Raw genomic sequence first — 24,209 nt, 5'->3', positions numbered from 1 at the left:
AGTTATTTCTGAATCACTACCTTTTATTTATATCTAAAAGCTGAATATCAGGGATTAGAAGATAAAGGCACACATTCACAAAAGCAGTAATACACCTTTTTCCATATCCCTTACTTCATAAGTATTTTATTATGTAATTTACTACAGGCCCTGTGCAGGAAATTCATGCATGTGGGTGTGGGGGGTATGGCCCTCAGCCAAGCCTGTACCCTCTCCAATCTGGGACCCCCTCAAGGGATGTCTGACTGACTGCCTTTGGGGATCCTGCCTAAATGGGCAGTCAGACATCCTTTCTCATAATCCAGGACTGCTGGCTCCCAACTGCTCGCCTGCCTGCCTGCCCGATTGCCCCTAACCACTTTTGCCTGCCAGCGTGATCACCCCCTAACCACTCCCTGCCACCTGATCGACACCTAACTCCTCCCCTGCAGGCCTGATTGCCCCTAACTGCCCTCCCCTGCCTGCACAGTCACCCCTAACTGCCCTCCCCTGCAGGCTTGGACCCCTGCAACTGTCCTCCCCTGCAGGCCTGGTCGCCCCCAACTGCCCTCCCTTGCAGTACTGGTCCCTCCCAACTGCCCTACCCTGCTGACCTATCGCCCACAACTGCCTTTCCCTGCTGGCCATCTTGTGGCAGCCATTTTGTGTCCACATGGGGGTGGCCATCTTGTGTGTTAGAATGATGTCAATTTGCATATTACCTCTTTGTTATATAGGATGATTCAATGTAACATGATAAACAGCCTATTTGTTCTTTAATTATAAAAATTGATATATTAATTCTATTTGATCTATATAATTTTCACCTCAATTACCTTAGTAATATCTTTTAGTATGCATTGTATAATTTATTTCTCAGTAGTTTTTATATTATTTAAAATGTATAGTGCCCAGCCAGTGTGTCTCAGTGGTTAAGCATCAACCTATGAACCAGGAGGTCATGGTTCGATTCCCAGGCTGGACACATACCTGCATTGTAGGCTCGGTCCCCAGAAGGAAGCAGGCAGGAGGCAGCCAATCAATGATTCTAGTTCATCATTGATGTTTCTCTCTCTCTCCCTCTCCCTTCCACTCTGAAATCAATTAAAACATATTTAAAATGTGTATTAACCTATTTATTTGAACTTAAAAGTAGGAGATATTTTATGATATAGCTGGTTGGTTTGACAATGGAGGCTAGCTTCGTTAATCGGGAAATACTTCCCATAAATCAAATAAGCTAAGCCTTCAGCCTGAGGGTTTTGACAAAAATGTATTTATATACATAAGATAAAAGCATTTTATGAAAAACCACATTGGCAAAGCTGTACTGAAATTAGTATTTTTATTTTCTCAACCACTTCTGATTGTAACAGATTACAGAGTACCTACAGGGTAAGAGGGAGAAATGATATAATGAGACACTTGCTAAGTCCTGGTAAAGCCTTTCTGATATACTCCTAGAAACTAAAGAAGTCAATGGTTAAGGACCAGATAACAAATCCCTTGGCAAGTTAGGCAGTTCACATCATTTTGTTTTCAGCAAAACTGAAGGAGGGCCTAACAGAACTATCAATTGATGGATGGTTGATGATAAATCACTAAGTGAATTTTGGCATATAACTTGCAAGATTTTGCTATCATAAAACTCCCATTAGAATATATGTTTATATACCCATTTATTTCTCAGCACTTAAACCTACAAAATCTAAAAATAAGAACAGAAATTGCTGCCAAATCCTGTTTCATTCTATCAATAATTAATTTCCCTTTCCCTCTCTCCCTCCCTCCCGCTCCTCACCCTCTCTCTCTCCAAATACAAGAATTACTAATAGAAGAAAAATAGCACCATGCATTTGATTAAAACAAAAATTTTTGTTGTTAACCCTCACCGGAGGATATTTTTTCCATTGCTTTTCAGAGAGACTGGAAGGGAGGGATGGAGGAATGGAGTAGGAGACATCGACAGTGATTGATTATCTCCCACAAGCAACCTGACTGGGGCTGGGGATTGAACCCGCAACCCAGGTTAAGTACCCTTAACCAGGAATCAAACACGCAACCCTTCAGTATGTGGGGCAACACGCTAACCACTGAGAACATTAACCAGGGCTCATTTCATTTTTTAAAAATGTATTTCTATTGAATTATTATTACAAAGTAAATTTTAATCAAAATTTTTATATAAGGCATCCTAATCAACTGTGTGCTAATAATTATGATACCTCAAACCAACGTATTTTTAATACCTAGAGCATTATAGTCACAAGGAAAAATTTCTAATCCTATCCTAATAAGGAGGGAATATGCAAATTGACCATCACACTATAACAAAATGGCTGTGCCCATAGCAGAGACAGGGATCCCATAACAAAAGATGGCTGTGCCCACAGTGGAGGCCGAGTTCCCATAATCTCAGGAACCTGAGATTGCATGGCACTGGGCCAGGGCAGGGGACCTGAGTCTGCGTCCCCCGCCTGGTGGGGCTTGACAGGGGAACTCAGGTTGTGCCCCCTGCTCAGCAAGGTTTGACAGGGGCCTCACGCAGTGTGTGATGGGCCAGGAGACCTGAGGCTGCATCCCCCACCCAGCAGGCCTTGACAGGGGTGGGGCCAGCCAGGTCTGGATCTAGCCCAATGGGGGTGGGGATAGTCATACGATTTAGAGGCACACATGGGTGGGTGGGGACTTGACTCGTTTCCGTGGTGTGCCCCAGACTCTGTCAGAAGGAAAATTTTCATATACGTTTTACTAATTTTCTTTCATCACTGACACTTTTATTATAGAGAAAGGGGAAATAACAATATTAAAATATTTCCTCTAATTAATTCCCTTCTAATGTGGACAACTTTCATGCACCAGGTCACTAACCTATATATATGAAACCTTAACATGCAAATAGACCGAACACCCAGTCACTATGATGTGCACTGACCACTAGGGGGTGTACATGGAACATGGCAGGCATTGGTAAGCAGGCAGCAGGGCACAGAACATGGCAAGCATCAGCCATAGTGGGATGGTGGAGCAGGTAAGCAGGGGCACCAGACCAAGGCGGGGCGCCGGTTGCTGTCACTGCAGTGAGCCTCTGGTGGTTACTGAAAATTCTTTGCTCCTGCATACCGCACTCCTGCCCAGCACTTGCACCTACTGCTGGTGCCTGGCGCTGGCTCTGATGTTAGGCGCCATCAGTGGGTGTGAGTGGCAGCTGCCAGCCCCGATCACCCCTGAGGGCTTCTCCACTTCCCTCTGCTCCTGAGGGCAATCTGGGAAGCAGCTGCCACTCACAACTGATGGTGCCAGCCCAATCGCTCCACACGGTCAGCAGGTGCGAGCAGGGCCGGGGCTGTCAGCCATGGGAGCAGCGGGAGTGGGCCTGCTGGCAGACAGGGGACCAGGGGCCACAGCAGGAAGGGGCGCAAAGGATGGGCCAACACCTGCCCCTGTGCCCACCGCAGCCTCGGCCCACAGTTCAAGGTGCCCAAATTCATGCACTGTGCCCCTAGTTCGTGTGTGTATTGTGTGTGTGTGTGTGTGTGTGTGTGTACATATATGTAAATAATTGTGGCAAAGAAGTTTGACTGATATTCAATAGAAGATTTTCAAGCATAAAAATACCTAACATTAGCATATAGTATAGAGGGAGTAACAGGATGGACAAGTAAGTTCAAGGGGAAAATAAAATTCCAACCATTGAGTTTTGTTTTAATTTTAATTTTTTTAATGTTTTTATTGACTTGAGAGAGAGAGAAGCATCAACCAACTGCCTCCTGCATGCCCCCTAATGGCAATTGAGCCCCAAACCTGGACATGTACCCTGTCTGGGAATTGAGGTCTTAAGCTCTGGTGCCTGGAACAATGCTCAACCAACTGAGCCACACTCATCAGGGCTTCGTTTTTTCTTTTTAAATTAATGATGGCATTTAGATTTTGTTAAATATAAAAAAGAGTGCTTTATTTCATTAAAATATTACAATATGCCAGAAGTTTTATCCTTTGCCATTTTTGCTGAAAACCTGTAGTTATCAATTTAAATATGTACAAAGGAATACACAACTTTTCAAAATTGTTTTAGGGAACAGAAGTAAAAATTTGAACACTGTCCTAGATTAAAAAAAATTACAGTAAGAGTCATCTATGTAAGTGAAGACTATTAGGCAAAAGAGCAAAAACATGACATTTAAATGTCAATCTCCCTCAAAACACTGACAGCCACAAGGACATACATTTTTCCCTCGGTATTCCCAATTTTAGTGCTGCAAACAGTATATTGTTTATCTGGTGGGGTAATAGATGGCTCAAATTAATAGTGAAAGATAAGTGTCAATGTATAGTATTTGATAATGGGAAATTATAAACCAGATTTCTACTAGAAATTAAATGGACATAGGCAGAGGCAGACACTAAGACTTTTAAATTATGAAAATTTCAGCATAAAATCTTGATTTTTATTTTTTAAATGATACCTAAAATTAGAAATAATTATAAATACAGAACTTTGATTCTTTTCAAGTGACACAACTACTAATTAAATGGGAATAAGAGTTTGCCAAATGAAGGGTATAAATTTGAAATCAAGTAACCATCCTAGTTATAAAATAAATTTTGCTTTAATAAGTTAGGATTCAGTCTTTAGTAAGCCAAAATGTTATAATTATTAAAACTTTTTTCAATAAATACTAAATCTTCCATCAAACATTAAATTCAAATTATTTTATGAATTAATGTTTTTCTAAGACCCTCAGTAATTCTCCAATTTTCTCCTCCAAGATGTAGAAAATCCATCACCACCACCTGCCTGAACTATGTACTTTCTACTTCTCACATCAATGGAAGTAATATTCTCTTCTTAGGGGTTTTGCAAATAGGTACTGTCTTATCCTTGAATGTAAATTAAATATACTTAGGTGACTCACTGCAATGTCAATCTTCTATAATAATAAAGAAGTAATATACTAATTAGACTGGACAGCCAAATGACCTTCCAGACATCCTTCTGAACAAAGCCATGGTGGTGGTGGCTGAGCACAGGTGGTTAGGGGCAATCAGGCAGGCAGGTAAGTGGTTAAGGGCGATCAGACAGGTAGGCAAGTAGTTAGAGGTGATCACACAGGGAGACAGAGGAGTGAGGCCGTGAGGGAGGCAGGCAGACAGGCAGAGTGGTTAGGGGTGATCAGGCAGGCAGGCAGGCAGGCAAGCAGTCCCGGATTGTGAGAGGGATGTCCTACTGGATCGGGCCTAAACCAGCAATCAGACATACCCCAAGGGGTTCCCAGATAGCAAGAGGGTGCAGGCTGGGCTGAGGGACATCCCCTATCCTGTGCATGAATTTCATGCACCAAACCTCTAGTTAAATATAAAAGGCTTAAAACATTATTTTTTGTTTTAGAGATATAATAGGCATAAAATAAACTACATATATGAAAATATACAATTTTTTTAAATGTGACATACATAAATTTACATGTGAAAATCCCAATCCCCTTTTGCCCAAAGGTTAAATAGGATTTTTGTTACCTGAAAGAAGTACTTACTTTCATATAATTCACTATCTTAGCAAGAACACCAAACTTATATCCAGAGCTTCCTGAAAGAGCTTTCAAGTTAAATGATCCATTGCTATGATCTGAAAACAAAGTTCAAAAAACATAAAATTTTCATATTAGATGTGATTATGACTTGTAAGCAGCTAAGATGACTTTTACTCAGATAAAGATTTTTCCTGTTTGAGATTTTTCTATCCAGTGAATTCTAAAACGGTAAAAAGTTAAAATCCTTGAGTGTATAATTAACTACCCATTGTCTCACTAAGGAAGGGAACAAAGTATACATAGTAATTCAAAAGCATTAAAATACATTTCTTTTGTAAGTAACTTTATCTCACTCTTTCCTTAATTCTGACTAGATTTCCCTCCATAAACAGAAGACTTTTTAAACAAAACACAATACAGATCTCATCTCATCATTTTTCTTTTTAAAAAATTTTTAATCCTCACCAGAGGATTTTCCCCCCAATAGTTTTTAGAGAGAGTGGAAGGGAGAGAAGAGAGAGAGAAACATCGATGTGAGACACACACGTAGATTGGTTGTCTCCCCCATGCACTCCAACCAGGGTGGGGATCTGAACCTACAACTCAGGTATGTGCCTTCTTCTTTTTTTTAATCTTCACCCAAGGATATTTTTTTCCCATTGATCTTTTAGAGAGTGGAGGAAGGAGGAAGGAGGTGGAAGAGAAAGAGAAACATTGATGTGAGAGAGACACAACAACTGGTTGCCTTCCAAACCTGCCCCGACCAGGACTAGGGATTGAACCTGAAACTAAGGTACAAGCCCTTGGACAGAAATCAAACCCAAGACCCTTCAGTTCTCAGGATGACAATCTAACCACTGAGCAACCAGCCATAGCCAGGTAATTGTCTTCGATCTGGAATACAACCAAGACCCTTCAGTGTGACGACCTAACACTCTAACCACACTGGCCATAGTGCTTTTCTAATAAATTTAAAACCATGAGAAGTAAGTGGTTACTTCTGGGGATAAAGAGTTCAATATGTCACTTATGACATCAATTCCTGCTTATAAAGTTAAAACAAATGGGCATTAATAGAATAAAAAGAATGATACCATAATTATTTTAAAGTAAACTTGAGAGATAAGTTAGGAATAAGAACTGGTAAGTACTGACACTTCATAAACATGGATGCCTAGAATGATAGCATGAAATGAGGGGCAATGTGTATAGAGGACTATTTGTTTCAGAACATCTATCATTTTGTTGCATTCTTACAGGCACAAATCTAATGCCACCTTGCAACACAAATGCATTCCTTTAGTCACAAGCAAGAACCAGTAAAAAAAATTCGTCATAAATACTAAACCCCCCCCCCCCCCCATACACATTTCAGAAGTATACTTTAGTATAGCATCGGGTCAGAAATTATGAAGTTCCCATGTGGCTGATACATAAGAGCAGAGGTTAAATAAAATGGGAGAGAGTCAATGTCTGGTACCAGCTTGATAATAATAATTTAAACAAAAGAATGCATTAGAACAACAAGTCAAATGTAACAATTGTCAGAGGTCCAAAAGAACGGTTTCTAGATGGCAATACTCCTTTGAGATTAGTTAAAAGGCTTTATTGAATATGCTTTCATGACTCTAAAATGAGACTTCATATGCAATTTTCATCTAAAAATAACAGTTACAATTTTGGTAGTTTATTTGACACATTAAAGTCTACTTTACTAATGTTTCCCAAAATATCAATAGTAAGAATGAGAATGCAATATAAGTGTACTTTCCCACTCATTTTTCCAATTATGAAATACTACCTACCTACATTGTTCACTTTTCAGATGTCCAGGACCCTTATAACAATAGTAGTAACTAAGCTTTATTGAACATTTACTATTTGCCAAAAACCCTGCTAAATGATTTTTTCATTTATTCCCTCCCCAAAGTCATAGTTATAATAGAAGATACTATTGTCCACTTTTAAACACCACCACAAAAAAAAAACAAAAAAAAAACAGAATAGTAAGTGGCAGGATATATATTCAAATCCAGGGATAAACCCTGTGATTAAATCATTAACTAACCTTTTACACAGATTATGCCATCAGAAATTGGCTATTTTGTCAGAGTATGAAAATTCATAAATGTACATCTAATGTTTTCTTGCTTAACTTTAGTAAAGTAATATAAAGTTTATCCTGTATAAACAGCTACCTGGGAAGACAAAAAAAATGAAGAGTATGTTAAGATTAAGCACTAAAAGGTCAATCATTATCCACATAGTTTTGTTTACCAGAGGGTCCCCAGCATTTAACTCATTACTAGCCAGAGTAAACAATAAATGATGCCCTAGCCAGTTTGGCTCAGTGGATAGAGCACTGGCCTTTGGATTAAAGGGTTCCAGGTTCTATTCCGGTCTAGGGACCGTACCTCAGTTGCAGACTCCTTCCTGGCCTAGGATCTGGTTGGGGACCCATGCAAGAAATAACCAAGTGTTTCTCTTACATCGATATTTCTCTCATCTTTCCCTCTCCAACTCTCTCTAAAAATCAATGGAAAAACATCCTCAGGTGTAAAACAAACAAACAAAATTTATACTTCTGAAATGTTGGGGGAGTTGTTTTTTTTTAGTATTTTATGGCCTCAGAATGTGATTTACCTATAATTAAAATAAGTCTATATAGCAAGCATTTACATAGCCTACTATTGTTCTAATAGTCACCCCCGTAATTAAAAACTTTGATTCTGTTATGCTTAGACCACAACTTTAAATAATACACCATAAATAAAAACATTCTATTTCAAACACCCAAATGAGAGTTCTTTTGTCATTTAAATTCACAGGCTGCCCTGGCCGTGGCTTGGTTGTTTGGAGCATGGTCCCAAACGCCAGAAGGTGCCAGGTTAAATTCCTGAACAGGGCAATACTCAAGGTTTCAGGTTTGATCCCTGATTTAGAGCACATATGGGAGGCAACCCATTGATGCGCCTCTCTCAGATCATTGTTTCTCTCTCTTTCTCTCCCCTCCCCCTCTAAAAATCAATTTTTAAAAAATATATTTTATTGATTTTTTACAGAGAGGAAGGGAGAGGGATAGAAAGCCAGAAACATCGATCAGCTGCCTCCTGCACACCCCACACCGGGTATGTGCCCACAACCAAGGTACATGCCCTTGACCAGAATCGAACCCGGGACCCTTCAGTCTGCAGGCCGACGCTCTATCCAACTGAGCCAAACCGGTTTCGGCAAAAATCAATTTAAAAATAAAAGACACATCATTGGGTGAGGATTTAAAAAACTGAATAAACTTCACAGACTGCCTTTTTAATGTGGGAGGTATACCTATCCTCTCCCAACTAGTAAAGCCAAAAACCTTATTTCTCTCAGAATTTTTCCTCTACCAAACCACCACATGCAAGTAATAAAACACAGTAATGAAAGAAAAAAATATACAATTTATAAAATTATATTCACACTTCCTGGAGAAAATATAAAGCTGATAATCCTGGGCTGTTTGTGTCCCAGGTTACTACCTCTCTAGACATTATCTTCTAGCCCCAGCACCAAAATATTCACTGAAGGATCCGAAATATTACAGTTAAACAATGAGGAAACATCAATTTATTGCTAACTTACAAATTCCTATCCAGGAATTTAGCTGAAGGACAAAAAATAAGGCAAGAAAAGGGGTGACAGCTGATATCCCAGACAGCTTTATTCACATTTATGAATGATTTACTCATAAGGGTGGCAGGACTTAATGCAAATGAATGTAGAGGAAACTGTCAGCTGCCCTGTGGTTCAACCAATAGAAGCACAGCTCCATCTTGGCTGTGCACTAGACTGCATTACAAACAGACTGTACCATCGATACCATCGCTTCAACAGCGGCCCTTCAGACAAGAGGTAGGTTTATATAATTTTTTTCATTAATATATATATGTCCTTATGATGCAGTATAAAAATATTTCACCATAAAAATCAAGCAGAAAGCTTTGTTTCTCCTAAAAACCAAAATAAGCAATGTATTCATTTCATTGCTTGGCAGGATTTTATTATGGAAACATAAAGACTGCCTGTGCTATTTGAGAGCACCCTTACCATCTGTGCCTTAATGGAAAATTCATGACATTGTCTTTAACCGGATCTATATCCAGACCTCAGAGTAAACCATAAGCATTTGATTTTAAATGGTTACTTGCTAATTTTATTTTCTCTGAACTATTTCATTTCAGCAGTTTGCTCTGCCTTAAACAAAGGATTTTTCTTAAAGAAACCTCTAGACTAAAAGTGAATCTTGGATTAAAGCTTTCTGATTATATATGTGCAAATCATATTAGCTAGTAAAAAGCAGTTGCTTACAAGTTTGATATATTTTAACAAATATGAGAAAATAGTTCAAATTTGTTTTTTATTTGATTTTGTGAATCTACAAAATATCATAACTGTGACCTTTATATAAAAATAAAAAGACCGTAAAGATACCATTATGTAGGCTGCATTATACTATAACCAAAGACACAATTTCTAGAGCTTCCGACTTTCCTAACATTTTAATTCCCTTACATAAGTAAAATCTTAAAGTCCATATTACTGCAATGTTCAAGTCATGCTATTTTTAAATGAAAATCTTTTTGAAATAGCCTTTCATTTTTGCATATGCCACAAAAAGATAACACAGTAACTTCAATGTTAAAGATATTCTCAAATTGACCCTCACAATAAATATGGGGTCTTATTAATTTATTGCATTTAGAAATAAAAATATGTCCTAAATAAAATAAAAATATGGTAGGATAGTACAATACCTTTCAAGGTACTAAAATTACTTGCATGGCTCAGATCAACCATACATGTCTACTAAAAATCAGTAGCAACTGCTGACCAAATTTCTAATTTTATAATATTCAAGCATGAAAACATCATTATTTAGTAGATGCTAGAGTTCAAAGATATTACCTATAAATGTTGACCTAAAGATCCAACTTCTGCACTTTTCTTTGCTGGTAAATCTATTTAAAGAATTTTTTTTTCATAGTTTTTATTTGTTTTATTTCTTAGCTGCATATAGCTAATATAAGTGTCCCTTACAAAGACCAAAGGTTGCTATAAGAAGATATGAGGTCTCTCCAGGTTTAGCACAATGGGGTTCATTACATAGAAAACATTCCTGTTTACCATACAAAGTATGGGTACCCAAAAAGAGTCTCAGATAAAATAAAAACTACTTTTCAAAAAAAAGTTAACTTGTTACTCAAATTTCAGATAAATTGTAAACCAAAACCCCTACCACCTACATTTCCCTGGTACCACATAACACATCTCTAGTTAGCACAGGTGGAGGCTCATTGCTGTTTCACTGAACTGACGAGAGGCACGGCCTGTCTCAGAGTTCCAGAGCTAAATGCATTGCTCTATATGTAAAGGCCATATTATTTTTTATTCCCCTCGTGCCCCCTCCAATTATTATTAATTGATCATACTTCAAAGTAACATGCTTAAAAGGCACTAAAAAATTCAATTCAATACCATAAATACAGCAAAAGCATAAATTTATTCTGATTTGGCAATTCAAGATTTCAAAACAGTTGCCATAAATTATTTCATTAGAACCATTTGAAACTGGAGGAAAACTAGGTGAAGTTAATTGTTTCAAAAATAATAAACTAAGTAAGTATATGGTATTTACTTTAACACTTCCCCATTCCTGTAATGAAATTTTACTTTATTGTTTTAATATATTTTTACTGATTTCTGAGAGGAAGAGAGAGGGAGAGACAAACATCAATGATGAAAGAGAATCATGATCGGATGCCCCCTGCACGCCCCCATACTGGGGATTAAGCCCACAACCAGGCATGTACTCTTGACCAATATCAAACCTGGGACCCTTCAGTCCACAGGCCTATGTTCTACCCACTGAACCAAACAAGCTGTAATAAAATTTTAAAGGGGCTAAAGCGGATGCAAAACATAAACCTGACATGTACACACTCTTTCTTAAACTGCTAGGTGCTTCCAGCAAAGCTTACATGCCCTGGGAGATGGCATACACTGCTCTCCATTGTGTTATTACTAGCATTATGATAAGCACAACTATACGAATAAGGTATGCAGTCTAATCAAAACGAGTGTTTGCCCTAGATGGTTTGGCTCAATGGATAGATCATCAGCCTGTGGACAGAAGGGTCCTGGGTTCGATTCTAGTCAAGGGCACGTACCTCAATTGCGGGCTCCTCCCCAGCCTGGGCTTTGGTCAGGACTGGAGCAGGAGGCAAGCAATCGATGTGTTTCTCTCACATCGATGTTTCTCTCTGTCTTTCCATCTTTCTTCTACTCTCTCTAAAATCAATGGGGAAATATCCTTGTGTGAGGATTAAAAAAAAAAAATGAGTGTCTGATAATCCTAATTTTTTAAAATCCAGAAATCTCAATAAATATAATAAGATATAGAACAAAGTAGATTTTTAAAAAAATATATTTTATTGATTTTTCACAGAGAGGAAGAGAGAAATAGAGTTAGAAACATCGATGAGAGAGAATCATCGATCAGCTGCCTCTTGCACACCCCCTATTGGGGATGTGCCGCAACCAAGGTAGTACATGCCCTTGTCCGGAATCGAACCCGGGACCTTTCAGTCCGCAGGCCGACGCTCTATCCACTGAGCCAAACCGGTCCCGGCCAAAGTAGATTTTTAAAAGTCAAAGGCAAGGAATACTTTTAAAATATATTTATTTGGGTTTTGAATCAGTAATATAGTCAAACGGTTCAAAAACTAAAAGAATGTCCAGTTGGTGTGGCTCAGTGGTTGAGTAGTATGAACCAAGAGCACAGTTCAACTCCCAGTGAAGGCACATGCCCAGGTTGCAGACTTGATCCCCAGTGTGGGGCATGCAGGAGGCTGTCAATCAATGATTCTCTCTCATCACTGATGTTTCTCTCTCTCACACACTCTCTGAAATCAATCAAAATATATATTTTAAAAACTAAAAGAATGTAACAAGGTATACCTTGAGAAATCTCACACACAGCCCTGTCCCCCAAAACTACTGTCCATCTAAGCCCACAAGTAATCACTGTTTGTATATTCAAGATTTTTGTGCAGATACAAGCAAATAAAAATATATTTCCCCCTTTCCTATGCATGCTGTACTGTACCTTGCTCTTTTCACTTAACAACATATCCTAAAAATCTTTCCTTATCTCCACACAATTACCTCATTCATGAATAATATTCAATTGGGTGGATATATCCTATATTAATTTTAACTATAATAGTTCATTAATTGGTACAATTTAACTTCAAATAATTAAATTTAGTTGTGTATCTGTCTGCCTACCTGCCCCTATTTTCTCTCCTCCCCTTTTCCCACTCTCCCTCACTATATATACTTTTTAAATATATTTTATTGATTTTTCACAGAGAGGAAGAGAGAGGGATAGAGAGTTAGAAATATCAATGAGAATCATCGATCAGCTGCCTCTTGCACACCCCTTACTGGGGATGTGCCCGCAATCAAGGTACATGCCCTTGACCCGAATCGAACCTGGGATCTTTCAGTCCACAGGCCATTGCTCTATTCACTGAGCCAAACCAGTTTCAGCATCCCTCACTCTATTTATTTACGGGAGAAAGAACCTGAAAAAAATTTAAGTAATTCATTTATACCTCAAAAATAAATAGAGTATGAAGCTCCTTAAACCAAATTTCTAATCATTTTTAAATCTCATTTTGAAATAACTTACATTAGTCTTTACAAATTCTCCTGTTTTAAAGTCAAAACAAATTTTAAAAAGGCCTACTCATAATTAATTAAAATACAAAGTAATAATTTCAACCAGATATTGGTTATTTATATAACCAACTTCTAGGAGAAAAGAAAAAAAATAAAAGTTTGATATATTCGGGAGAAAGGATTCTGGGTAAAAATTTCAGATTTTTTTTTTAATTGCTATGCTATTTCTGAAATCAATAGCATAGTAACACTTTAAATTAACACAGTCAATGAATAAGGTAGATTAAACTAATTTGAGGTGCATAACGTGGAAATTGTTTCACTCTACTTTCTCTTCCCTCCTTATCATTGTTTAGAAGAAAACCCCTCAAAAAAAAATTTTCCCCCCCGAGATTAAAAAGGAATCAACCTGAAAGGCCTTAACCAAAAATCTAAGAAACACTTTCATCAATACTGGAAAGATCCTAGATTGGTTAGCACAAGTAAAATTATTAGATTGACCCTTATGCAATTTTTCCTATTCTAACTACCCATATAATGATAAGTGGCACGAGGACCTATTATTCTTCCTTTCCCTCTCCTCTATTTGCTCTGCTTTTCAAAAAGGGCCTGAAACTCATTCATACTGAAGTAAAAATAACTAACAATGTGTGTTACCCCTCCCAGGAATATCTGCATTTTAGTAGTGCTAAAAATCTTAAAGAAAGCTGAACTTTTTTAGGGGTGTGTGTGTCATGAAAGACTGGATCAGAAAAGACTTAACTTTGTTTCCCTTTGAGTCTGTTTCTGTGGGTTACTTGACTGTGTGCATGATGATTAGAATCAGAGGCAGCAATAATGCAGAGGTTAGAGAGGTAGCCTATCAGGAAGTCTACATTATATAACTCTATGTGAATGGCACCCCACAATGCAATATGAATGGTGCTCCTTGGGGCTGTCAACATTGCAACCCTGCTTTCTTTAAGAACATGCTCTGGCCCTGACTGTCAACATTGCAACCCTGCTTTCTTTAAGAACATGCTCTGGCCCTGACTGGTATGGCTCAGTTGGTTGAGCGTTTTTCCATGCACTAAAAGGTCACTGGTTCGATTCCCAGTCAGGGATCCCCAGGTTTCGGGTTTGATTCTCAGTTGGGGTGCATGTGGAAGACAATCAATCGATGTCTCTCTCTCTCACTTTGTTTTTCTTTCTCTCAAATCAATAAACATATTAAATAAATTTTTAAAGAAGAAAACATGCTCAGAAGAAAAAAAAAAATTCAAAGGCTAGAAGAGGGTAACTTTGAACGGCTAGATCTCCAGATATAGTTTGAAAATAATGTAATACATACTGGAATATAGACAATGTATTTTTGTATGTCCCAGAACTAATAGAAGCAATTGATTCAATTATGTACATTAGTCTGTTATCCTTCAATTCAAGATAAAGGGTCCCAAGCATCATAAAACTGAAGAATTCTTGCCCAGACAGCACAGCTCAGTGGTTGAGAGTCGACCTATGAACCAGGAGGTCACAGTTCGATTCCCGGTCAGAGCACATGCCCGGATTGAGGGTTTGATCCGCCGGTGTGGGGCATACAGGAGGCAGCCAGATCAAAAGTTCTCTCTCCTCGATATTTCTCTCTCATTCTCACTCTCCCTTCCTCTCTGAAGTCAACCAAGTATATTTTACAAAAAGCAAAAAATACTGAAGAACTCTTAAATCCAAAATTGAAGCCTTTACTTTTGGCCTCAGTTCATCAACTTAACCTTCAAAACACACAAAAGAAGGAACCAAGCCCATCCAGAGAGGTGAAGGGATTTGCCAAGCAAATCTGACTTAAGAAAACAAGAAGCTTAGAAGATAGCAATTTATCAATCCAAAGTTTTAAAAGTGTATCTATAAAGAAAACAAAGAAATTTAAAGGAATTATATTGTTCCTAGTGCCCCAGTGCCCGGGTTCATGCACATTGAAAGTAATTAGAAAGTGGCCAGTGGAGCAGGACTGGACTGGGTGAGATGGGCCGGACACACCTAGAGCCAACCTCCTGTGGTTCCTTCTCGGCCAGCCCCTTCTCAGCTAGCCGCACCTGAGGTGGCGCCGCATCACAAAGGGCTAGGGAGTGAGCAGGGCCCCTCTGCAGGGTGCGGCCCTCGGCCTGGCCTGCAGGGAGCAGGCCGAAACCGCCTCTCCAACATCCCCCAAAGGGTCCCAGGTTGTTAAGAGGATAATTCTCGGGTGACGCACCCCAGAATCGGACTCCCTCCTCTCTGGTTCCAGGGTGTGTCACCCGAGAACCGCCACTGCCACGTCACTGCAGCTCGGCACCTCCGCTTCGAGCATCTGCCCCCTGGTGGTCATTGCGCATTATGGCTACCGGTGGGACAGTCACTGAGCCTTTGTATGTATAGACTAGAGGCTTGGTGCATGAAATTTGTGTGTGGGTACAGTCCCTAGGCCTGGCCTGTAATCAGGGCCATCTTCCCCAACTGCTGGCAGCTGGCCCCACCACCTCCCCCCCATCTACCCCCATTTTCCCATCAGGCAATCGGAGCCTGCCAGCCAGGGAAAGGGACCCAGAGGAGGTGAGTGCACCCCATAGCGACTGGACCAGCCATCATTCTGGTCATTCTGTCGTTAGGGTCAATTTGCATATTAGCCTTTTATTACAGGACGGTTTTAGGTTTTAAGTCACTTTTTAATCTTTAACACTCTCAAATCAGGGCAGCAAGTCTCAGGTCAACAAGAGCAAACGTTAATGTAAGAATACTGAAACTTGAACTCAATACCTAATTTTGTGAAATGGAATAATTCAATAAATGGTAACTTTGGGGCATTGAATTTGCCTGTTTTTAAAAATATATCTATAGGTCATTTAGGCACATGAAACATTTAGACACAAAAAAAACCCGAAGATTTTAATTTCTTCAGAGGCAACTTAATTTGACTTATCTTTTTCTACTATTTTTCACTCTGCCACTATTTCCTGATTCAAGTCCATGTTCTATGGGGACATAGGAGCCAAAAATACAGAGAACTGAGAAGGTGAGAGGATTCACAAGGACATTTTGAAGAACATAACCTTAAAATGCAAATTCCTGACCACTTTTTTAGTCAAACTTTAAACCAATTCTGTTGCCTTTTTTCCCTTCCATTACCAGTTAATTTCTGTGTGTGAATATTAAATATACATACTTGTTTAATAAATAATATACACAGAGATATACTGTATAGTACGGTTTAGAGACTACACTGGCATTGATATAGAAAAAATTAGCCCAGCCATTGTGGCTCAGGGGTTGAGTGTTGAACCAGGAAGTCACAGTAGAATTGCTAATAAGACACATTCCCAGGTTTTAGGCTCGATCCCCATTAGGGGATGTGCAGGTGACAACCTATCAATGATTCTCTCTCATCATTAATGTATCTATCCCTCTCTCCTTCTTCCTTCTCTATAAAATCAATAAAAGCACATTTTAAAAAATGTGCTTTTAAATTTATTTATTAAATTAATATGATTCAGGCATTAATTCTGGCAGAAAAGGAACACTCAAATTGCCTATATAAATTTATTAACAAATCTTAGCACTGAGATTTGGATTGATAAATCCGTAGAGTCTGGTTACATATATTCGTTTTCTATCTTTTTATAGATTCAAAAGAATACAAGAAGTGGAATCCTAAGAATGGCCTCCCTGAGCTCCAGCCTATGGAATGAAACCACTACATCTGTTTATCAGTACCTTGGTTTTCAAGTTCAAAAAATTTACCCATTCCATGATAACTGGAACACTGCCTGCTTTGTCATTCTGCTTTTATTTATATTTACAGTGGTATCTTTAGTTGTGCTGGCTTTCCTGTATGAAGTGCTTAACTGCTGCTGCTGTGTAAAAAACAAAACAGTGAAAGACTTGAAAAGTGAACCTAACCCTCTTAGAAGCATGATGGACAACATCAGAAAACGTGAAACTGAAGTGGTCTAGCACTCTACATAAGATGAGCAAAATCTCTGAAAACAGCCTTCAACTTCGGAGAAAGAAACTTTCTGAGACCAACTGTTATTATAAAATTGACTTTATAAGGGAAAGACAAGTTAACTATGTACGGTGTATGAATCCCTTTCATTAAACATACAGTAAAACTTTATAAATGTGAATAATTTACCATTCTCTTTAAAATGACACTTTAAAAACTAGATAAAAGATTCCTAGAATTCAATATTAAGCAGCAAAAGGGAAACGGGAAAATATAAGCCAGGCTAATGATGCCAAAGCAACTTATACCTAAACAAATGATGTGGACTAACAAAAAGAGTAGTACTATGCCCTGACCAGTGTGGCTCGGTTGTTTGCAGTGTCTCCCCATGTACCAAAGGGTCACATGGGTTTGACTCCTGGTCAGGGCACATACCCAGGTTGTAGGTTTGATCCCAGATCGGGGTGACAAGAGGCAACTGAACAGTGTTTCTGTTTCCTTCCCTCCCTTTCCCCCTCCCTTCTTCTCTCCCTTCCTCCTCCCTTCCCTCCCTCCCCTCTCTAAAAATCAATTTAAAAAATAGAGGGGAGCCGAAACTGATTTGGCTCAATGGATAGAGCATCAGCCTGTGGACTGAAGGTCCCAGGTTCGATTCTTGTCAGGGGCATGTACCTTGGTTGTGGGCACATCCTCAGTAGGAGGTGTGCAGGAGGCAGCTGATCGATGTTTCTCTCTCATTGATGTTTCTCTCTCATTGATGTCTCTCTCTCATTGATGTTTCTAAGTCTCTATCCATCTCCCTTCCTTTCTATAAAAAAATCAATAAAATACATATTTTTTAAAATGGAGGGGAGCAATGGAGAAAAAAGAGGGACATCATATCCTATATAACGCTAAATAATAAAAGCATAACATGCAAATCAACCGAATAATCGAAAAGCAGGACGACCATCCAGGACCAGGCTATGACACTCACTGGCACCAGGCAAGCCAAGTGGTGCGATACAATTGGTGGGGCCTCTCTCTGCTAGGGAAGCCTGGGTCCGGGTCGGCAGCCAGAGGGAAACCTAGGTCCCGGGTGCCAGAGGAAAGCCAGTGCCAGGAGCCAGGGAAAGGAAGGCCTCCTCTTGCAAGAATTTCATGCAACGGGCCTCTAGTCTGTAATAATCTCAACAATAAAGATTTTTTTTTATTTTTTTTAAATATATTTTATTGATTTTGTACAGAGAGGAAGGGAGAGAGATAGAGAATTAGAAACATCGATGAGAGAGAGTCATTGATCAGCTGCCTCTTGCACACCCCCCACCGGAGATATGCCCCCAACCAAGGTACATGCCCTTGACCGGAATCGAACCCGGGTCCCTTCAGTCCCCAAGCTGACGCTCTATCCATTGAGCCAAACCGGTTTCGGCTCAACAATAAAGATTTTTTAAAAATATATTTTATTGATTTTTTAGAGAGAGGAAGGGAGGAGGGATAGAGAGTTAGAAACGTTGACCAGAGAGAAATATCGATCAGCTGCCTTCTGCACACCCCCTACTGGGTATGTGCTTGCAACCAAGGTCCATGCCCTTGACCAGAATCAAACCTGGGACCTTGAGTCCACAGGCCGAAGCTCTATCCACTGAGCCAAACCAGTTAGGGCAAGATTTTATTTTTTAAAGAGTACTACATCTACATGTATTTTGGTAATAAAAATACTTCCACTTATATTAAAGTCTCTACTTATTAAAAAGCAGTATTTCCTAGTTTATTGAAGACAACTTACACATTTTAAAAGACTTCATTTTTTATGTAGGATTACTGTAACAAAAATCTCAAAATACTCAGAAAGGTCCCAAGTATACTTGCATAAAAATTTTATTAAATGAATTAACTGTTGCCCAGCAGGGGCTTAGTGGAACTAAGGAACTCAGGAACTAAGAGGTTACTGGTTCAATTCCCAGTGGGGACACATGCCTGGGTTGCAGGTCAATCCCAGTAGGTGTGTAGAAAGCAGCCGATTAATGATGTTTCTATTTTTCTATCCTTCTCCCTTCCTCTTTCTAAAAATAAATAAATACTTTTTCTTTTTTTTTTTTTAACATGAACTAACTGCTGAAATGCAAGGTCTAAGAAGGCTCATGTTATCTTCAAGCTAAGATTTACTATACTACACCCCCTAAACGGCATTTCTTGAGCTTGTGCTTTCAGTTTGCTTCTCATGTTTGCACTCTCAGGGGCTAAGATACCCAATGTAGAAAAAACTATAAAATAAAAGTCAAAAGATAGGATCACTCAACACCTGTTAAGAAATATGGCAGTTTTATTTCTTGAAATTCCACTGACTATACAGATATTATATTTTAGCAGAGGCCCAGTGCATCGTCCCTCGGCCTGGCCTGCACCCTCTCGCAATCCAGGACCCCTCAGGGGATGTCGGGCTGCAGTTTCAGACCCCACTGGTGCACGATCAGGGCCTAGGAGGAACCGCAGGAGGGCTCCAGGGCATGTCCAGCCCATCTTACCCAGTCCCCATCGGCCAGACCCCAGCAGCAAGCTAACCTACCAGTGGGAGTGTCTGCCCCTGGTGGTCAGTGCATGTCATAGCAACTGGTCAAACAGCATATTATGCTTTTATTATATAGGATAACCCTAATACTATTTTGCTACTGCCCATGCCTTTAGGGCAGAAATGCCACTCCTGAAAATTTATTGAGAAATTAGTTCAAAAGAAAAAAAAAAATCTCAAGATACAAAGATATTTATAATAGCACTATTAAAAATAACAAAAAATTGAAAATAACAGCTTAAATGTGGCACATTAACAGATTAAGAAGTGACTAAAAATTATGTCAAAATAGAAAACATTTGCTTTATAAAGTGAAAAATAAACCTGTCATTTTCAATTTAGAGAAGCCTAATTGCCATTCTGAAATAGCTTTTCCAAAAAATATTTACCTATTTTCTAACATTAGTAACATATCCAGTTTTAAAGGACTTGTGAAATCTAGGTATTCAAATTACTTTGCTAGTCAGAAACTATTCTGAGTAATATTAAAACCACATTTCCATAAACAGTAAATTTTGGGTCCTTGCCATAGATGGAAAGCATATAGGTTCTTTAACTAATAGATTATTTGATAACTAGAGACCCGGTGCACAAAATTCATCCACAGGGGTGGGGAGTCCCCTCAGCCCAGCCTGCACCCTCTCCAATCCAGGATCCTTTGGGGGATGTCTGACTGCCGGTTTAGGCCTGATCCCTGGGATTGCACCTAAACCGGCAGTTGGACTTCCCTCTCACAATCCAGGACCACTGGCTCTTAACTACTCACCTGCCTGCCTGCCTGACTGCCCCTAATTAACCCCCTCCCCCCACCTGCCAGCCTGATCACTCCGAACCGCCTCTGCCTGCCGGCCTCATCGGCCCCAACTGCCCTTCCTGCCAGCCTGAACACCCCCAACTGCCTTCTCCTGCCAGCCTGGTCACCCCCAACTGCCCCTCCTGCTGACCTTGTTGCCCCCAACTGCCCCCCCCCCACCAGCCTTGTTGCCCCTCACTGTGCCCCTCTGCTGGCCTGGTCGCCCCACACAGTCTGCCGTACAGTTGTTTGGTCGTCTCTCACTAAACCCCTGCAGGCCTGGTTGCCCCATGCAGTCTGCTGTTAGGCTGTTACTGTGAGGGCGTCTTGACCAAGTTGCATATTACCCTTTTATTAGTATAAATGTACACTATCAATTCTTCCCTACCTTACCCTGTAATTTATTTAGTCATTCCAAAAATAAATATTGAATGCTTCTATGTCTGAGGGACTAGTTTATAATAGCAAACAAGTAATCAATTCATCCAGCCAGTGTGGCTAAGTGGTTGAAAGTCAACCTATGAAACAGGAGGTCATGGCTCAATTCTGGGTCAGGGCATATGCCCGGGTTACAAGCTTGATCCCCAGTAGGGGATATGCAGGAGACAACCAATCGATGATTCTCTCTCATCGCTGATGTTTCTATTTCTCTCTCCCTCTCCCTTCCTCTGAAATCAATAAAAGATATATTTAAAAAAAAAAAAAAAAAAAAACAATTATAAAACTCTTAGAAGAAAACAGTAAATTTTCATGACCTTGCATTAGGTAAAGATTTCTCACCAAGAGCACAAGTGATAAGAAATTGGATCGAGAAACTGTGCCCAGAATATATAAAGAACTCTTACAAATCCATAGTAAGAAAACAACCCAATATTTTTCTAGTGGGCAAAAAATGTGAACAGACATTTCACATGAATTGTCAAATAAGTACATGAGATGACATCCAACATCATTAATTATAAGAGAACTGCATATAAAAACCAAAATACCATTTTATATCCACTAGAATGTTATCAGAAAGAGAGGAATAACAAGTCTTGCCAAGAACTAGAAAAGAATGGAACCTTCATACATTAATGGTGAGAATGTATAATGGTATGACCATTTCGGTAGTTTCTTAAAAAGTTGAATATAAAGTTACCACATGACCCAGAAATTCTATTCTTAGGTCTCTTTACAAGGAAAAAATTAAATAAAAAGATGTCCACACAAAGACTTATCTATAAATGTTCATAGCAGCACTATTCACAGTAGCCAAAAAGCAGAAGGAATATAAATGTCTATTAACTAGACAGCTTGGCTCAGTGGATAGAGCGTCGGCCTGAAGATTGAAAGGTCCCAGGTTCAATTCTAGTCAAGGGCACATGCCTAGGTTGCAAGATCGATCCCCAGGATGGGGCATGCAGGAGGCAGTTGATCAATGATTCTCACTCATCATTGATATTTCTATCTCTTTCCCTCTCCCTTCCTCTCTGAAACCAATAAAAATATATTTAAAAAATAAAAGTTTACAAAAATGTCTATTAACTGGTGCATGGATAAACAAATTGTGGTATATCCTTATAATGGAATACTCTTCAGCAATTAAATGAAATGAAGTCCTATTCCATGCTACAACGTGGATAGAATTCTGGACAAAATACAGCAAACTGAATTCCACAACAAATAAAAAGGATTATGTACATATACTATCACCAAGAAGGATTTTTTTCCAAGAATTCAAGGTTGGTTTAACATCAACCTTTAAAATCAATTAATGTAATATACTATTTTTATCAAATGATCTTAAAAAGTTAGTGTTCTTTAGTCTAACAGATGCTAAGTAAAAAAGAAGCCCCAAACTAAGGACCACATATTGTCCAATTTCACATATATGAAATATTCAGAAAAGGCAAATACATAGCGACAGAAAATAGATTATTGGTTATCTGGGGCTGGGGTGGAAATAAGGAACAATGGATCTTTGAACACAAGGGATCTTTTGGTGGTGATAGAAATGTTCTAAAACTGGATTTTGCTGCCTGGTGGCATGGCTCAGTGGTTGAATTAGGAGGGTGATCCTATGAATCAGGAGGTCATGGTTTAAGTCTCAATCCAAACACATGCCCAGGTTGCAGGCATGATCCCCAGTGTGCGGCGTGCAGGAAGCAGCTGATCAATGATTCTCTCTCATCGTTGATGTTTCTATCTCCCTCTCCCTTTCTCTCTGAAATCAATAAAAATATTTTTTAAAAAATAAAAATAACCTAAATTCTAACTACAAGACTTAATATCTTAAAAGCAAAAAATTCTCTCATCATTATATCCTTTCTACTTAAAGTGCCCAGAATCAATAAGAATGTTGAACTGAAAAATAAACTTGCCATTACTAAAAGGTTTTCTGAAAAATAAAAATGAAATAGTTCTAGAGGGAGAAAAAAAAAAACCAAACAATAAAATATATTTAAAAAAACACACACACACAAAAAACAAAACAACGAAATCAACTTTACTAACCTGAATTTTGTTTAGAGCCTGATGACCCTCCATGTTCTAGTTTTGCTTTCTTCTTCTTCGATGATGATGCTGATGACTCAGAAGATACTGAACGTTTTTCTACTACAGGAGTGTTAAGGGCTCGTTTTCTGAACAGCTCCCTTTCTCTCAAAAGGCTTGGATCCATAATGCTGCAAAGATAAAAATAAGTACCTTAATACAGATGCCAGTCACTCGAACCTATATGCTCAATTTGTAAGTCTCACCAAGAGTTACTTCCCAAACAAAATTATCTAGTTGTCTAGCGTTTGTACTCACTTACTCATTCATACAAAAAACCTTTAATTAGTGCCTATTATATGCCAAGCACTGTGTTAGGCACTAGTAAAGAGAAATAGACTTGCTCTCTACAACTCCTGAACTGCACTCTCCAATTTGGTAGATAATGGCCACATGTGCCTATTGGGCACCCGAGGGGAGCTAGAGTTGAGATATACTCTAAATGTGAAATACACTCCAGATGGAAAAGACTTAGTACAGGAACAGAACTTTAATGATGCTAATGACATAATTTAGACTGATTCTACATTGATGTGATATTTGAGATATAGTGGATTAAAATATTAAAATTAATTTACCCTAAATTTTTTAGAAACTATGGCTACTAGAAAATCGTAAATTACATGTCTGACTCGCATTTGAAGCTTATACTGCAATTCCACTAAACAACACTGCTCTAGAAACATCAAGAATGCTGTCTTGCTGAAACCAATTTGGCTCAGTGGATAGATCGTCGGTCTACGGACTGAAGGGTCCCAGGTTCGATTCCGGTCAAGGGCATGTACCTTGGTTGTGGGCACATTCCCAGTGGGGGGTGTGCAAGAGGCAGCTGATCCATGTTTCTAACTCTTTATCCCTCTCCCTTCCTCTCTGTGAAAAATCAATAAAATATATTAAAAAAATAAAAAAGAATGCTTTCTACATCCACAAGTGTAAGGAAAAATAGGAGAAAGCAATGTTTTAAAATAGTCAAGATATACAAATATGTTATTTGGGTATTACTATTTTGAGTTGGATCTGAAAATAACCGATTAACTTATGCTGTGGGGAGGAAGAGACCATCTGGGGGGAGGGAAAGTGTCAGAACAGAAAGGAGAATTCACAAGTGATCAAGTAGGAGAGACAAGCCTAAAACAGGAAGCG

General features: G+C 39.0%; 2 protein-coding genes across 12 annotated transcripts in view; one reads left to right on the top strand and one right to left on the bottom strand.

Annotated features, from left to right (window-relative positions):
* The window catches only part of GTF2E2 (general transcription factor IIE subunit 2), a 78,575-nt gene that overhangs the window by 52,659 nt on the left and 1,707 nt on the right, over positions 1–24,209 (bottom strand). For all 10 annotated transcript variants that reach the window (XR_006743011.1, XR_006743012.1, XM_036458283.2 and 7 more), the window contains exons 2-3: positions 23,028–23,197; positions 5,514–5,605 (exon numbers count right to left, since the gene is read on the bottom strand). Coding sequence is in view for 8 of the 10 variants with exons in the window: in XM_036458283.2 (XP_036314176.1) it covers positions 5,514–5,605; positions 23,028–23,193 (258 nt within the window). In the remaining 2 variants the exon portion in view is untranslated. The remainder of the gene's footprint in view (positions 1–5,513; positions 5,606–23,027; positions 23,198–24,209) is intronic.
* SMIM18 (small integral membrane protein 18) lies at positions 9,036–17,358 on the top strand. 2 transcript variants are annotated; one of them, XM_036458307.2, is made up of 2 exons: positions 9,036–9,401; positions 16,866–17,358. In XM_036458307.2, exons 1-2 carry the CDS (start codon positions 9,222–9,224, stop codon positions 17,193–17,195), a joined length of 510 nt encoding a protein of 169 aa, XP_036314200.1. In that variant the 5' UTR covers positions 9,036–9,221; the 3' UTR covers positions 17,196–17,358. The 2 variants fall into 2 exon arrangements, with proteins under 2 accessions (XP_036314200.1, XP_036314201.1); XM_036458308.2 differs by lacking the exon at positions 9,036–9,401 and adding an exon at positions 16,221–16,257.

This window comes from Pipistrellus kuhlii, unplaced genomic scaffold, assembly GCF_014108245.1.
Source record: "Pipistrellus kuhlii isolate mPipKuh1 unplaced genomic scaffold, mPipKuh1.p scaffold_m20_p_3, whole genome shotgun sequence".
Classification (NCBI taxonomy): Eukaryota; Metazoa; Chordata; class Mammalia; order Chiroptera; family Vespertilionidae; genus Pipistrellus; species Pipistrellus kuhlii.
Note: the sequence above shows the minus strand (reverse complement) of the source record. Positions and strands in the feature narration are given on the sequence as shown.

Coding starts and splice junctions, on each gene's coding strand:
- SMIM18 (XM_036458307.2), top strand. CDS start 9,222: ATGAATGATTTACTCATAAGGGTGGCAGGACTTAATGCAAATGAATGT. Junction 9,402..16,865: donor AGCGGCCCTTCAGACAAGAG/GTAGGTTTATAT, acceptor ATCTTTTTATAG/ATTCAAAAGAATACAAGAAG.